Source organism: Dermacentor variabilis, chromosome 8 (genome assembly GCF_050947875.1).
Source record: "Dermacentor variabilis isolate Ectoservices chromosome 8, ASM5094787v1, whole genome shotgun sequence".
Taxonomy (NCBI): domain Eukaryota; kingdom Metazoa; phylum Arthropoda; class Arachnida; order Ixodida; family Ixodidae; genus Dermacentor; species Dermacentor variabilis.
The window spans coordinates 27,005,867-27,021,515 of NC_134575.1; the positions used below are offsets into that span (position 1 = coordinate 27,005,867).

At 49.1% G+C, this 15,649-nt stretch overlaps 1 protein-coding gene across 1 annotated transcript; it reads right to left on the reverse strand.

The window, feature by feature from the left end:
- Positions 1–526: 526 nt before the first annotated feature.
- LOC142589897 (uncharacterized) lies at positions 527–15,244 on the reverse strand. The gene is made up of 5 exons (XM_075701565.1): positions 14,997–15,244; positions 11,930–12,145; positions 8,153–8,435; positions 5,623–5,811; positions 527–773 (listed from the first exon to the last, which is right to left on the reverse strand). The coding sequence occupies exons 1-5, from the start codon at positions 15,011–15,013 to the stop codon at positions 678–680; spliced, it is 801 nt and encodes a 266-aa protein (XP_075557680.1). The 5' UTR covers positions 15,014–15,244; the 3' UTR covers positions 527–677.
- Between the last annotated feature and the right edge of the window lie 405 nt (positions 15,245–15,649).

The window sequence follows — 15,649 nt, forward strand, 5'->3', positions numbered from 1 at the left end:
CCCCGTATTTGCAGAATAAAAAAAAAGCCCTGCAAAGTCTAAGCACCCATTTCGCACAAAGTAATAACAAAATAAGACTCGAGCGTTTCTGGCTACCGAGAGTATAATCACGCAAAACAAACACACACACACACAAACACACACAACACAACACAATGAAGTGTTGAGTGAATATTTAGTCACTATACTAATTAAATACTAGTCGGTTTGATGCTTACAAGTACCTTCAATTGAAAACTTGTTGAAAAAGGCGCCATTCCGAACGTTGTGAAATCGCGACATATTGTCGACTTCGCCATCTTGCCAGCTCCGATTGGGCCAGGGTGCTACTCGCGGCCTCTCCGATTGGCCGGAAAATGCCGCCATTGCGGTATCTCGCAATGTGGCCGAGTTTCAAAATGCCCAGAATAGGACCTCAGCATTGTCTGCTTCGGCGCGTTCGCCTTTCCCGCGCTTAACTTACAGCAACAGGAATTATCGAATGTATTATCAGATATATGTGGGTTGCAAACAGTAAGCCCTCAGCACTTTGAACGAAAAGGACACGGCATTGCCGCTACTAGCGACACCTAACGTGACAATACGTGCCGCTTTATTCCTCAGGCAAGCAAGCAAGCAGGCAGGCAAGCAAGCAAAAAATGATTTTAAAAAAAGCTTCGCTGTGTACAAGGAGCGAGCTAAGGGACGTATTTGAGGCGAAATGCCGTCTTGCAGTTGCTAGGCATGGTCGGTTGGCCCGACGCGCTGCCCTGGACCTTCCAGGTACGAGCCACCTGAAAAAAAAAATGCAGCGATGAAAGACAGTCAAGAGCCTGTTCGTCGTTGACGAACTTGTAGGGGGCAAACACTTCCAATTTTCACGCATAATCGTGGTCGCAAACGGCGTCAACGTGTACACGTTAAAGGAATACGAACGAAGCAGCTTTGAACACGGATGAAAAGATTCAAAGGCCCAACATCAAATCACTTTAAACTACTATATTAACTATGACTGGTAATGTTGCGTGAATCTTGCCAGAGCGGGCAGGGCTAGCGATTGTCTACATTAATTATTAACGACCTTCAAAGGACACCGCGGCAGAGGATGTGTGGGAACTTGGTGGCCATAGCATGGTTGGGGCATGCAAGGCCAAATTAACACATAACCTCCGAGATTTTCAGAGGTTATCACCGATCTCGGAGGTCCGCTCTGCCAACGAGCCGCGTCGGTTCTGAGCGTTCTGTATCGTGCGTCACATCCAGCAATCGGTAAATGGTAGCGCTTCCTTTTCCTATTTTTTAAGTTTCGTTATCAGAAACGTATTTACCTTTGCGAGCTGTTCGCGACGATTAATTTTCCCCATCCAGAGTTCTTCAGTGTGCACGAAAATCACGGTACACGACCGTTTTCTTTTTGTCATTTTGAATTTACCGAAATGCGGCCCGCAACCGGAGGCGACCCTAGCGAAAATTACAATACAGAGTTGTGTTAGTCGAATAAAGTTTTTATATCTTGTGCGTAGAATATTTCTTAGTCTGGTAGGAGTCTGTATTAGTGTGGTACAGTTATTAGTTTCCTGACAGACCGATAGGAACCAGACCGATAATTGGATACACATTAATCTATTGGTAATAATTTGTATTAGTGCCTGTACAGTGTTATGGTGCTTGCTGATAGACAAATCGAAATATGTGTTAAGTCGGCAGTCAATTAGGAAGGTCGCAGATATTGCTTTCTGGCCTTGTAAACTGTTTAAAAAATTAAATTTCGGGGTTTCACGTGCCAGAACCACGATCTGATGATGAGGCACACTCCTAGTGAGGGACTCCAGATTAATTCAAATTATTCAAACGGGTACATAACTTGTTTTTTTGTTTTTTTGTTTGATCTGCTGCTCCACTATAGGCGATTTAAAGTTTGGAGAAATAATAGAGAGTTTTAGAATAGGGGCCCCAATAGTTAGGGACCCCAAAGAGCTTTGCGGGTGTTAGCGTAGGGGCACGCAGGAGTGAAGAGTTTAGAATAGGGCTTTGCGTTTGCGGATAGCGTCTTGCGCTGACAGCACCACTACGGCGTCAAAGAAAAGGTATTAGAAATAATTAAATAAACAAACCATTTTATGATAAGAATAGTAATTTTGACTTGCGTGTATTCGCGTTTAATTACAATTTAGAGGTTATTCTGTAAGCAGCAAACAATTAGTTGCGCTTAGCTTTGAGCAAATGAACTTTACGTGCCTTCACCAGCCAAGCTTAGCCTTGTTAGGCCTATAAGCCATAATATCCACAATCGAATTCGGAATCAGAGGCGTCTAATGAATCCATCTTCATAGCACACGCTAGTTGAGAGAAAGCGATAACACCAGTCACTTCTCGGAGCTTGCGAACTTCACGCGTTACCACGAATCGAACCCAGTTCGGTGCTAGGTTAGAGCCTTCGCTTCGATGGGTGCCCCCATATTTGTTTACGCAAAGCTTTTGGGGCCGCTATTTGGGCTCCCGCTAGATCGGTGAAATAGCGTTCCCAATGCAAAACCCAAACGCAGTTTGCGTCTCGCGCATGCGCAGTGCCTTCGACGCTATTTCTTTGGGGCCCCAAGACGCTTGTGGCCCCTATTCTAAATCTCTCTAATGAAATCTACAAACCAAATATCTGCCAGTCTTTTGTTTTACTCCGCGCCGCAGCAAGAGGGCGCGAACTTCCGTTTCGTCTGCTTCTTCCCACGTCGCGCAGTCGCACGCGCGCGCCGAAAACGAAACTATACCTCCGAACATGCACGCAGCATGGGGGAGGGGGATCGATTTCAAAGCGGTGCAGAGGAACGCCGGTGTTCTCGTGCACAGCATCCCGCACCAAGCGCGAGGAGAGACTAAAACCCCTGCATTTACGCGCCGCCGCCGCTTTCTTAAGTAGCGACAACCTTTGTTGTGCGCCGCCTTTCCCCTCACACCAAATCCGGTTCCGGTATTTCCGGTTTAAAAATTTCCGGTTCCGGCATTTCCGCTTCCTGGAGTTGCGGTGCGGGAATTTCCGCTTTGACTGCTGTTAGACGATGGTGAGACGCCGCGCGTGCGTAGCAGAGCTGTAGCAGTCACCATAAGAAGAATGCATAGGGGACAAGCTGTTGTATTCCGCTGAAGTACGAGTTCGCGGTCGCTGTTTTCCAAATGCACGAAAAACGGCAGTGGTCTCCAAGCGCCCAGGCACTACATTCCACTTTACGTTGTCGCTCGTGCCACAACTCGCCGCAGGTTGACGCGAAGCAGCGAACACGAGCAGATCGCCGGTTACAGTAGGCGGTGGTTCTTGGACGGAATCGCATTCACAGTTTCAACCGCAGCTCGTGTAATTAAAGCCTCTCCAGCGGCGCGAAAGTAAACAACGCTAAAAAACAAAGCGTCACTTCCACTCGGAACAGGAAGCTGCAGCTACGTAAGTTCCGCTTGACGCCGGAAGCTAAGGGGGTGAGGGGGAGAGGAGCGTGGAAGAGGAGGGCAGGTTGACGTTACTTTAACTCGTCGGCGGAAACGTGTATGGAGGGGTTTTAGGAGAGACAAACGCGACAGCTCACACGCGAGACCGTCGACGACCGGAAGTGTGCCGCGCAGCAAAAGTGCAAAACTGATAGAGAGAGAGAGGGGGGGGGAATGAGGAAGGCGAAGCCGCCGTGACGTATATCGTGACGCAATCTCCGGTTCCGGCATGAGAGAACGTATGGAAGGAATGTCGCTGGCGCAGGCTAGACAATGCAAGCGGACAGAGTGTGTATGTTGGCAGTGAAGCTCGCTTCCTGAAATCAGGGATTCGCGACACTTATAGTATTATAATCTCTGCTATTAATGAAACAATTTGAAACATTCTTGCGGTAGACTGCACTCCCTAGAGGGCAAGTGACAACTCCCAGCGTATAATATAAATTTCTATGGCGTCTGGTGTCAGGGGTCCTTTAAGGCTGCCCTTGTAGAAAGGGCATAACAGCCGATCTTAGGGCTGATCTTACGCTCAATCCATATTGCCTTTCGCTTGCCTTTTGCACGCATGTGGACTTGCACATGTGCGCATGTGCACAAATCTCTGTTTGCAACAATGTCCGTGTGGACCGAGTGTAAACTGAAATTTGCGCACCAGTGTGCGTCTTGCGGTGTTTTCCGCATACCTTCCGCACGCGTGCAGACGTGCGGAAAACTGCACATGTCGCGCAGACGAGCGCAAATTTCGGTTTTCACTGCTCGCGCAGATCCAGCGTAAACCGAAATTTGTGCACCCCAGTGCGCGACATGGGCATTTTTTCGCACGCCTACCGCACGCGAGCGGAAGGCCGTGTGGATCCGCGCGATATATATATATATATATATATATATATATATATATATATATATATATATATATATATATATATATATATATATATATATATAACCTTTAAGAACAATTGCACTTTAGGAAACTTCGTGTTACCTCGAATAATTGCTCACGGAAGTGTGACTGCTTATATGAGTACTTAAAAGACCCCATAGTACTGTACAAGACAGTTCAGTCTTACAGCATGCGCCCTCTCGCACCACCAAGAATCTGGCGTCTCTCGGTTGTGTGATTTTCCTTTGTGTAATCGTCTTATACATCGCTATCACTAATACTGCTTCGCCTATAAAAGGAAGAAAAGAGAGGCTGCAGTATCGCCTTCCCGGCGATACTGCAGCCTCTCTTCTCTTCCTTTTTTACTCCGAGTCCGATCATGAGCGCTGCTGAGCACGACTGCCATCCATTCCGATTTCGAGACCTCATTTCGGTTGCTGAGCGACTTATATATATTTATGCTCTCTCCATAAAAGCGGCGATGTTTCCATCCCTAATAATGAATGTTGTCAATTATTAGAGGGAGAGAATAAACTTTAATGAAAAGAAGAGTTTTTTTTTTTCATGAGTCATAGCATTGCGTACTGGAAAGAGAAGCAACACTTACACACATATAATTGACGTGCATTTCACACGCTGTTGATAAAAGACTCTACCAAAGGGGTCACTGAAGCCTACAGGTCTTTTTTTTTTTTCAGGGGATAAAAAGAACGCAATGCAATTTGAAGCAAGGTGGACATAAAGCAACATATTCATTCTCTGGGCATAGGCTATTCATACCACTAGAAATAATTGTTAAATGGCGACCTCCATCTCTTTAAAAAATATAATAAACTTTGTCTCGTGTATGTATTTAAATATATTGTGACTGTGCCTAGTGTTTACAGTGGAAAAGAAATGCTGACGTGAGAAAATAAATAAGGATGAGGTAGCCGCCTCTGGTGCTTGCCAGGATTTACAGAAATAAAGCGAAATTATGACTTAAAAGCCGTGCACGTCCGCGCCCACAATGATGCAGTAAGCTTTTGGTCATAATTAAATTTTAAGTGCAAAGGTAACTCACGAGACACGTGAAGTGATGTGGGTGACAGAACACTGGTACCGACACTTTAGGTGTGTGTAGGGGGGGGAGGGGAGGGCATCGCCGCTTCCTCCCCAGGGAAATTTCGGAGGGAACTCGATTACCGGAGCCTGCACCCCCACCGCCGTACTGGGCGCCTATGGTTCTTTGTCTCGCGAATCCCATACCTTAGTTGTCCCAGAAACCTACGGAGGAGGCTGCATACCTCGAGCAGGTGTTCCTTCTGCCCGCACTTGCGCAGGTTCTCGCGGAAGGCGTCCGCCTCCCTTAGCCACCGCCGCCTCTGCTCCTTCTGCAGAATCTCGAGATCGCGGGTCTCTCGCCGCATGGCGCACAGCTTCTTCTCGAGCAACAGGCGCTGCGCACGCCGCTTCGCGTACACCTTCGGCCAGTCCTGTCGTGAAGAGCAGAGCGCAGTCGGTCGTGGTGGTAAGCGATTTCAAAGTGCGCGCTCCATATGACGAACCTCGATGCTATAACGAAACTTTGTTCGGTTTTATTCGACATCCGTTGCAGTTTACGTAACGCAATCCCGTCGGCACGGTATACGATCGAGAGTGCACGATTCTTCGAGGTGGCGCTCGATACAACAAAAGCTCGTTCGTAATACCCGATATTCGTTATACCCGATATTCGTTATACACGGTATTCGTTATATAAGCACACAAAAAGATCGCCGAGAGCCCACGCGGTACGCAGCGTGCTGGACATTATGAACACATCGACTGTAGCAAAGTAATACGTGTGACAGAACTTGGTATCTTATATCCGGTACCTTCCTATGAAGGTAAACATAATAACCTCCACGAACCCACCCACCACCGGATACGTGAGAAAGAAAGCACGTAAACGCGGACGAGGAGTCTTCGATATTACGAGCATCGGTGTAAGAAAGTCGTATACGGAGCAAATCTTCGTACGTTATATGCGATATTCGTTAGAAAACTATTAAACAGAAATCGCCAAGAATGCATCCAAAACTGGGCACGCGGGAAAGAAACACAAATGCGAATGAGTATTTACATATGTACGTATATAACGTCGTGTAATCAAGTCGCACGTGAAGCAGAACTTGCATGGTTCGTTATATCCGGTAATCGTAACGAAGCACGAAACAACCTCTACGAAGACGCCCGAAGACGAGCACGAACGAGAGCGAGGCGGGCTCCACAACGCGAATCTCGACACAACGAAGTCATACGCGAAGCAAAGCATTTGTTCGTTACATCTGACATTCGTTATGAAAAGTATATACACAAAAAATCTGCGCCATGCACGTAGGAAAGCAACGAGCTCGATATATCAACCACGTTGATATAACGAAACTGCTTTTACGTAGTGCAGAACCGCTTTCTTCATTCACCCGACGTTCGGGTGTGTCACGGGACGTGCAAAGGGTAGTGTGCGTGCGTTATTTACAGGCTGAAAGAAAAAAAAACGCTAACCCAAATGTTATAAAGCAGCACCTTCTCTGGAAATTGAGTTATCCTGAAGAACCACACAAGTCTACTGTGTGTGTGTTTGTTCTTTGTGATTGTGTATTGATGCCTGTCTCGTTCATATTTGTATGCAAGAGCTTGGGCGCGTTCTTGCATGTCTGTGTTATGTGTTCTGTTAGATACGGGACCTTTTCCTGAGCCTCCTTCGAGTTCACCAGACCACATCGAATCGCGTCACACCTAATTAAGGAGCGCAGAAGCACATCCACCACGTTCCCGAGGCGCGGCACGTGCAAACGAGTTGGCGTCCCCCACCGCGTGCGCCGCAGGTGGAGCTATTCACTGCTTGACTCTTCCCGAAAGTGTAGCGAGAGCCTGGCACTGTTCCAGGTAACGTGGGTCCCGAGGCACGACGGCTGTAATGCACCGTGAAGCCCTGGCAGCAATCCCCCCATCTGCCTTTGTGAAGGCAGTTGCAGACCGGGAAGGCAATACCGCAGAGAAATAATCCTTCGGACAACTGGAGCCCAAGGAGTGAACCTCTGAGCCGAATGTGACGTACGCTCGCACGGGCGCCTGCCATTGGCCGAAAATGAGGCCACCTGGGCGGGCTCGCCGATTGGCCGAACGTGACGTGACTTCGAGACACCGAAGGGGTTAAAAGCCAGAGACCGGGAGCAGCAATAGAGCATTCCTTTATTCATCTCTTTCGAGCTTCTTGCCACGGGCCGCAGCGTCCGAACTGCTGCCGGCCCGTAATGACTTTATGACTGTTAATTTCTTTGTGCTCTCACTGTAAATAAAGTAAATAAACCTCCAGTTTTCATCTCAAAGTCCTCCTCAACCTCGACCAACTCCCGCACCAAACGGCAAGGTCCAAAATCTGGGGGACAGCAATTGGGATTGTCCTCAAACTCCAACAACTGGTGGCAGCGCTGGGGATGAACGTTCGTCCAAAGAGATCCAACAACTGGTGGCAGCGCTACGGATGAACCTTCGTCCAAAGAGATCCAACAGTTCGCAATGTGTGTGCTTGTCTTGTTTCGTCATATGCGTTCACGTGTGCGTTTGCTTGTATCTGTGCGTGCATGCGGGTATGTATGTATGTATGTATGTATGTATGTATGTATGTATGTATGTATGTATGTATGTATGTATGTATGTATGTATGTGTGCAAATGTGCATGTATGTACGCATGTACCTATGTACCCATGTATGTATGTATGTATGTATGTATGTATGTACGCACGTACGCACGCACGCACGCACGCAAGTAACCGAGAAAGGGGGCACACCTGGTTCCAGTTTGACTCGACGACTCGCTCGCTGAGCAGCACGCCCATGAGCCGGGAGTTCTGCCGGAACCGGCTCGTGGCCACCGCTGCGGCCGAGCTCGACCGCGGCTCGTCGGCCCGAGCGCCCGTGGGCTCCTGGGTCTCGACCACGAACGCCGGCCCGGGCCCCGTGCTGTGGGAGTCCATCACGCGGGCCCGGTCGGCCAGCTGGCGCACCTTGCCCATGGTTGCCAGAGGAAGCTGGACGCCGCCGCCGCTGCTGCTGGGGGTTCCATTCGCCCCGCTGTATGAACACACGCGCGCGCATCCACGCTGATGACGACGACGACGGCGATGAAGCCTCAATTAGTGGCCCGAACCCCCTATGGGGGATAGGCCACGAATCGGGTGGTAATATGATTGAAAAATAAAATAACTTAGTTAACTTATTTCGTTATAGCGCAAGCTGAACAAGGACAACCGAAAGGCACATCTGAGACACACAGCGCTAACTTTCGACAACAGATTTACTCCCCGTTCTCATCACTATATATACACCCTCGAACCGTCATACCGCACGTGTAAAATTTCGGTAAAAAATGAACGAACAAATATGAACTGGGAACCACGCGTATAGGCAGTTTTTTGACTCACATACTCACAGACATGTACACGTTCGGCGGGAACAAAGATAATTGAGCTCTTTCGAGGATAATGAAATGGGAGGTTTACTGACGCATGCGTCGCCGAATGTGGATATGTGTCTTAGCTTCTATTATCGAGCGCGTCATCTCGCACCTGCTTCGACTCATGATGACTGTTTCTTTCAATCTAGGTTTGCATTTGCATCTCTGGCAATGGATGGCAAGAAAGCCGTCAGCGGCCAAGTTGTTTACTTCGTTATTGTGTTATCTTGGCCTCTCATTTATTGCATCTGCCTGTTTGACCAATGTAGGATCGTCCACACCCGAGAGGAATACGGTATGCGGTACCTTTGAAATGCCACGTGACGGGAGGATTAGATTCCTCGACATCAAGTTTGTGCTCACCGATAACAAAACCTGCTGGTGTTACGAACGTAGGGCAAGTAAGCCACTTTTACCATTTCGCGCATACAAAGCTTGTGAAGAGGGGAATGCCGAAGATGTGTTTGAGCGAAATAACCACTGCACCAAATTTTGCAACAGAAGCCCGTTGCATTTAAATGAAGAAGTTAAAATCTATAGTGACTGCTGGTAGCAAATTCGCGATGTAGGCCGTAATTTCTTTTTTTTTATATAAGAATGATTGAAAATCGCAAGGTTTCAGAAAATGAAACTGTCAAGTTTACAACTCTGACTCAGCAATGATAAACGATATCAAGATTCTGTAGATTACGTATAAAAGCACATTTATAAAGCGGACAAAGATGGCTGTTGAGTAAACATCTTAATAAGGAAGTAGGAATATTGCAACACCCTTGCAGATAACGTAACGATTCACGTAAGAAATAAATTAATGCATCAAAACATGTCCGCTTCGGATGCTCTAACGGATGCAGTTACAGAACTGCGATATCAGTTTTTGGTGCAGAGGTACGAATTTGCAAGCTTCGTGCATCTATTTTTTTTTCGAGCACACAAATATTTGAACAAAAATATTCTTTAAAAAAATTCAGGCCTTAAGTCAAAATTCCGCTTGCAACAGTAACTAGAACTGAACTCTCTCTTTCTCTCTCTCTTTCAAATGCAACAAATATAATTAAAATGAGCCCAGTTGTCACGTCTGAAAAGCGTTTCTGCATATTACGTGTATTTGAATAGGCGGCATCGGAGTTGGGCCCGAGCTAAAGGTTCCTCTCAATTGTTGGGGAAAATTTCTTTACACCCCAGAAGGGCCCAAACTCCGCTCTGCGTATACGCTCCGCCCAGCCAGATGTCGCCTAGCAACGGAGACGCCTCGCCGCCTCTGTATATCCCAATTGCATGTAACAGCGAGACAGTAACACGAGCACGAGCGAGGGTAACCGATCGTCTTAGCCATCTTGTATCGCTGTTCTGTTAACACTCGCGATTTACACACAAAATGTGTCCGCACCTACTTGTCCATTCAGCTGCGCTGCTATTATGCACAAAGGCAGTATTCGTATACCATACTCCTACTTTCGCTTCTACAGCACGTTTTTTTCTTTCTTTCTTTATTTTAGTCTATGCTTCACCAAAAGGCCTGGCACGGAGGGTTCCTACCAAGGGGATATAAGCGGCACAGCGCGCAGGGCGGTCAGGTAGATGTCTATATAGCGGCCGCACACAAATTAGGTTTAGCGTGTCCGGCATCCGGGTAAACGCAAGCGGACTGGGCGTTTTACCGGATGAGTGGAGGCGCAAACGTGAACGGTGCAGCCCACCTGACAGCGATGAACTTAACCAGACAAATACAGCTAATATTGCTGTAATCAAGTGTATTTCACTTTGATGCCGGTGCAAATTTTCGGCAGCAAGCCGATTACGCCGCTGCCGAAAATTCACACCGGCAGCGAAGTAAGATACAGTTGGTTACTGCAATATTAGCTCTGTGTTTGACTAGTTGAGCTCCGCGTCACCAGGTGGGTTCCACGGCGCGCGCAGACCGTTCATGTTTGTGCCTTGTTAGGTTTGGCGCGAGACACCACGTGGCGACAAGTCATTCACCCTACCCTCTGAGCCGGAGCCCACGGGCGACCTCATCCCCTCCACCTTCTCTTGGCCGGACCCCACGGCGCCGGAGAGGTCATTCACCCTACCTCCTGAGCCGGAGCCCACGGGCGACCTCATCCCCTCCACCTTCTCTTGGTCGTGGCATCGTGTGTGCTACCTCATCCCCTCCACCTTCTCTTGGCCGGACCCCACGGCGCCGGAGAGGTCATTCACCCTACCTTCTCCCCGGATTCGTCGAAAAGAGGATCGACTTCTCCTACCCGTGCTCGGTATTGCAGGAGGAGGGGCCCTCTCTCCGTGCCTGTCACGTGTCATTCGACGGAAGCAAGATCCCGCCCACACTTGTAGAGAGCCTATTTAAGGGGCTCCGAAATGTACTTTGAGACTTCATACTTGAGACTTAATTCATACTTCATGCTTTTCTTATTTTCTTTCAACTACCTTTGAATCAACAGTGCAAGTTACGCACTAGCAAATCGTCTCGCCCCTGCTTGGTCGCCATGATCTACCGGATGCCTGCAGCCTGCCGACAACGCCACGCTACCCAATAAGTAATGCCGGTCGAGCTTCGATAGGCAGGCGTCGCTACTTCTCGGCAGCAGTACGGTACGCTACTCTGGAGTACGGAACAGTCTCCGCTCATCCGGTAAAACGCCCAGTCCGCTTGCGTCTACCACAATACCGGACAAGGCAAAACTTATGGATGATTTAGCGTGTCCACTATTTCGGTAAAAGCAGGCGGACTGGGTAAAGTCCCCGAAGAATGCAAATCAAATTTAAAAAACTCAGTGCCCTTCCACTCTGTGAAGAAGGGTGACCAGCGAAGCTGTGCATGTGGGCCCCTTAATGGCGAACTGCACCTCCGCCGCGGGTCGGCCGGCATTGCACTATCTTCGGGATCGGCCCACGTATGGGGAGTGCTTAACGCCTGCTTCACCTCCACCGTGGGTCGGCCCGGCATTGCGCTATCTCCGGGATCGGCCCACGTATGGGTTGTTTCTTGCTTACCGCGCCAACAACGACACGAAAATTGCCGTGGACGGTAGTGGTATACAGATTCGATGTAAAAAAAAAAGCGCCTGGTGCATAACGGATGCGATTAATTCAAGAGTGCCGCACTCACCGTAACGGCGCCGTCGGCGCCGTCGCCTGAGTTCCAGCAGCTGCCGCTGGTGGCGCGGGCGGCAAGAACACGGGCCAATAGCAAGACCGGCCCCGGCTGTCGCACAGGGCGTCGCTGTTGCTGCAGGCGCCGACGCCGAGAGAGGTTGCCGATGCACTGACACGGCGGTCGTCCCGCCATCTGGTGGGGATGAATCCCTGTCTCTCCGCGATGAGCCTGATGGGCGGGCACCATAATCATCATCACCAATGTGGAGTGCAAAACAGCACCAAACTATTACAAATAGATGGAAGGAGCCTCGTTAAACTCCACCAACCGCGTTACTAACAAACTAAACTTATGCCTAAATTTATGACTTAAGTCACCGCTCGACTCTTATGGCGTTCCAAGGATCAACCTTGTACTTATCGTAGAAACTTTTTCCTCTCGTTTGATACTTAGCAGACGACGCTGCGAAATCTCCGCGAGTAGTACGGCCATCTTAGTCTCTCAGCAGCAGAAATGGATCTCGAAGGTCAAGTCTCAGTGCATTGCAAGCGCTGGCAGTAAACAATTCCGCCCATGGTCACAACTGGCCAACCAACGCACGGATACCGATTTCTTAGCCTTGTAGCGTACCGATTCTGCGTGTCAGGCGTAGGTTCGGGCGACATGTTGACGCAAAGCGAAAACACTAAAACATGCGCTGTGCGACAGAACGAACGCTGAAACTGAGACATAATGCTTGTCTGCGTCAGGCCTGCATAATTATTTGTTTCTGCAATTCTCCAATCTTCTCCGATTTCAGCTAGGACACTCGTGTGACGTAAAAACGTTTCAAACGCGTTCTGACTGAAGAGAACGTCACAAACTGTCGCTGCGCGCCCTAGCAGCGTCGCCTATGTATGCCCGCTGATAACTGATTGCGTGAACAGAAATAGAACGGACTCAAACGCTCCATTTTCCAAGAAAACTAAATAATTTTAGTACAAAGCGCGGCAGATGAAAGCATGTGTGCAAACATAAGAAAGAACAGAAAGAACAGAAGAAAGGCAAGCGTAAAAAGAAAGTGTCTCACTGATACGCATGTTGTCTGTGTGCAATACAAATAACACGCATTTTCACAGGATGTGTGCGTTCGCACACACGCGCACACACACACGCGCATGCACAAAGCCGCACACGAACGCACAAACATCCCACCCACGTAGGTTCACCCACCGTACCTCCTCCCCTTCCACACAACACGCGAGACGCGCGAGAGTATTGTCAACACGCGAACGCGCGCACCAACATCGATTGACCAACTCATCCAGGGACCCCCGAAAATTAACCGAAACCGTCTCCACATATTCAAGTGCGCAGCGCGCTACGAACGCCAATTCGTCTATAAAAACCCGCGGACAACTTTCTGTGTCAATGAAGGGAAAGCTACGGAGGCAAAGCGCGCACAAGTGAGAGCGCTTCCGAAAAGAGTCCCGTGTGTTCATCCCGCGTTAAAGTTGCGGAAGAGAAAACATAAACACCCTATTGGCAACAGTTTTTAAGATAAAACACACCACTGAAATGAACATAAAAGTTTGCTTATTTTGCGGCTTTTCCCTTCCGCGTCTGGGCAAACGCGAAACCGTAGCACGTGAAGCTGCGTCGATTCCGTGTCTATTCCGAGCATGGTGCAAGAATGCACCGTAGTTACAGCACTCAAAAGCACTGTCATACGCTCTTCATTGCTCGAGAGTTGCCATGCAGTGTCGTTATAGTGTAGTAGACTGCTCGGGATTGGATTGGATTGGATTGGATTGAAGCAAACTTTATTTGTGCCTGCAGTGCTCGGGCGAGCTTGTGAGCGGCTTCAGCCAGTTCCAGGGATCAAATATAACATCATCGCGTACAGGGAAATTGTAGGTCATTACAAAGCCGAAAGAAGAATCTTGCCGCCTCCGCGTCGGTCTCTCTCTCTGGAGGACGCTCGCATTTGGCAGCGCCTCCAGGGAAACAATTAATAATAATAATATTTGGGGTTTTACGTGCCAAAACCACTTTCTGATTATGAGGCACGCCGTAGTGGAGGACTCCGGAAATTTTGACCACCTGGGGTTCTTTAACGTGCACCTAAATCTAAGCACACGGGTGTTTTCGCATTTCGCCCCCATCGAAATGCGGCCGCCGTGGCCGGGATTCGATCCCGCGACCTCGTACTCAGCAGCCCAACACCATAGCCACTGAGCAACCACGGCGGGTTCCAGGGAAACAATTATACATCACCATATTGGATCTAATTAACTCAGACGAGGGACTCTAACGACGCTCTCTACAAAATTTGTGAGGAAAATGGTACGCTAGACCATGTAATATGGCAATGTGCTGGCTCCCCAGGGCCCAAGGAAAACATTGACAGTAGAGAAGCCTGGGAGGCCTTTGCTCCAGAGCGAGGCCGAAGACGACCACCGTCGAGCAATCCGCCTGGCCGTTGAGGCCGTGAAGACTCCCCGTCCTCAACGCGCGGGGACTTCTTCATCCTCCCCACCCTACCTGCGTGTAGGCAAGAGGCGGGTACCCCAACTCGGTGGAATAATAAAGTTTTCAATCAATTCAATCAATCAATCAATCAATCAATCAATCAATCAATCAATCAATCAATCCCTTCATTGCCATAGGGTGAAGGCCACACCATAACCGCACAAGAACTAGTAAGGTCGCCGTCGCAAAAAAAAAAAAAAAAAAAAATGAGCGCGCCCGTTCCAAACGCCCGGTGCGTCCGTCGCGACACAAGGACGCGCTGCAAACGCGATGTCGCGCCCCCGAATAGCAGAAAGCCGGGATGCAAACTACGCGACGTCGGACACAGAACATCTCCTTAATGAAGAGAAGAGAACGCCTGATTTCCTTCGATAGGGGAAGTCTTGCGAGAAGGTTGTCCGCAATCACCGCAATACAGCGTCGCCTTTGGGCAGCGTTGTACGCCGTACCCAAGAAGCACCGATGTAGCCAGTGGCAGTTCTACGTAATACCCGGTTTCACGTGGCCACACTTTGCATCAGCATTGAAAGTGCGCGCGTCGCAGCAGAGGTGTCGCAAACGAGCTCACCTGTAGTGCGAGTCCATGAAGCCGCGAGGAATTCCCACGTACCGTGGAAGGCGTTTCGTGAAGAGTCGAATCCTCGAACGAGGCGCTTCTAAAGCGGACTGCCAAATGCAGGAAGCTGATCACCGGCACACGTCAAAGACGCTACAGAAGCAACAAAAAGCGTGCTTCGAAAGAACAACGCTCAAAACGCCCTCGACGCCGCCTGCCGGACCGAGTTCAAATGGAACGCTCGAACCATTGCAATGAGAAAGATGGGTGCCCTCGGTCTGTGGGAGGGAATCGGAGATTTGGGGGAGGGGCCACAAAGAGTCGACGCACCCTTTGAGAGAGCGAAAGAGAAGCTTTGAAGTCACTCCCATTAGTTGAATGCAAATGTGACGAACAGCGCTTGCGTCGCGCTGTTATTATACGGAGGCGGACTGAGCTTTCTGCATCTTAAGAACAGCTCGCGGTTGGTTGTCGTGTCCTTACGGTACCTATGGATAAAACTGGTGTGGGTGGTCGTTTGCGATAGCTAACAGTGCGGCCAATGAAGATTACGTGTGGCCTGCTTCGTGATCTGCTAACGCTGCAGCTCATACGCAACACTGCGCGGTATTATTGTGTGATCGCGGCGGCTAGCTGGAATGGCCGTGATGGCTGCGATGCGGAGT

Excerpts from the sequence above, each read along its gene's own strand:
- LOC142589897 (XM_075701565.1), bottom strand. Across the intron at positions 5,812-8,152 it reads TCGAGTCAAACTGGAACCAG|GACTGGCCGAAGGTGTACGC; the intron begins GTGTGCCCCCTT and ends TCTTCACGACAG. Across the intron at positions 774-5,622 it reads AGAAGGAACACCTGCTCGAG|GTGGCTCGTACCTGGAAGGT; the intron begins GTATGCAGCCTC and ends TTTTTTTTTCAG.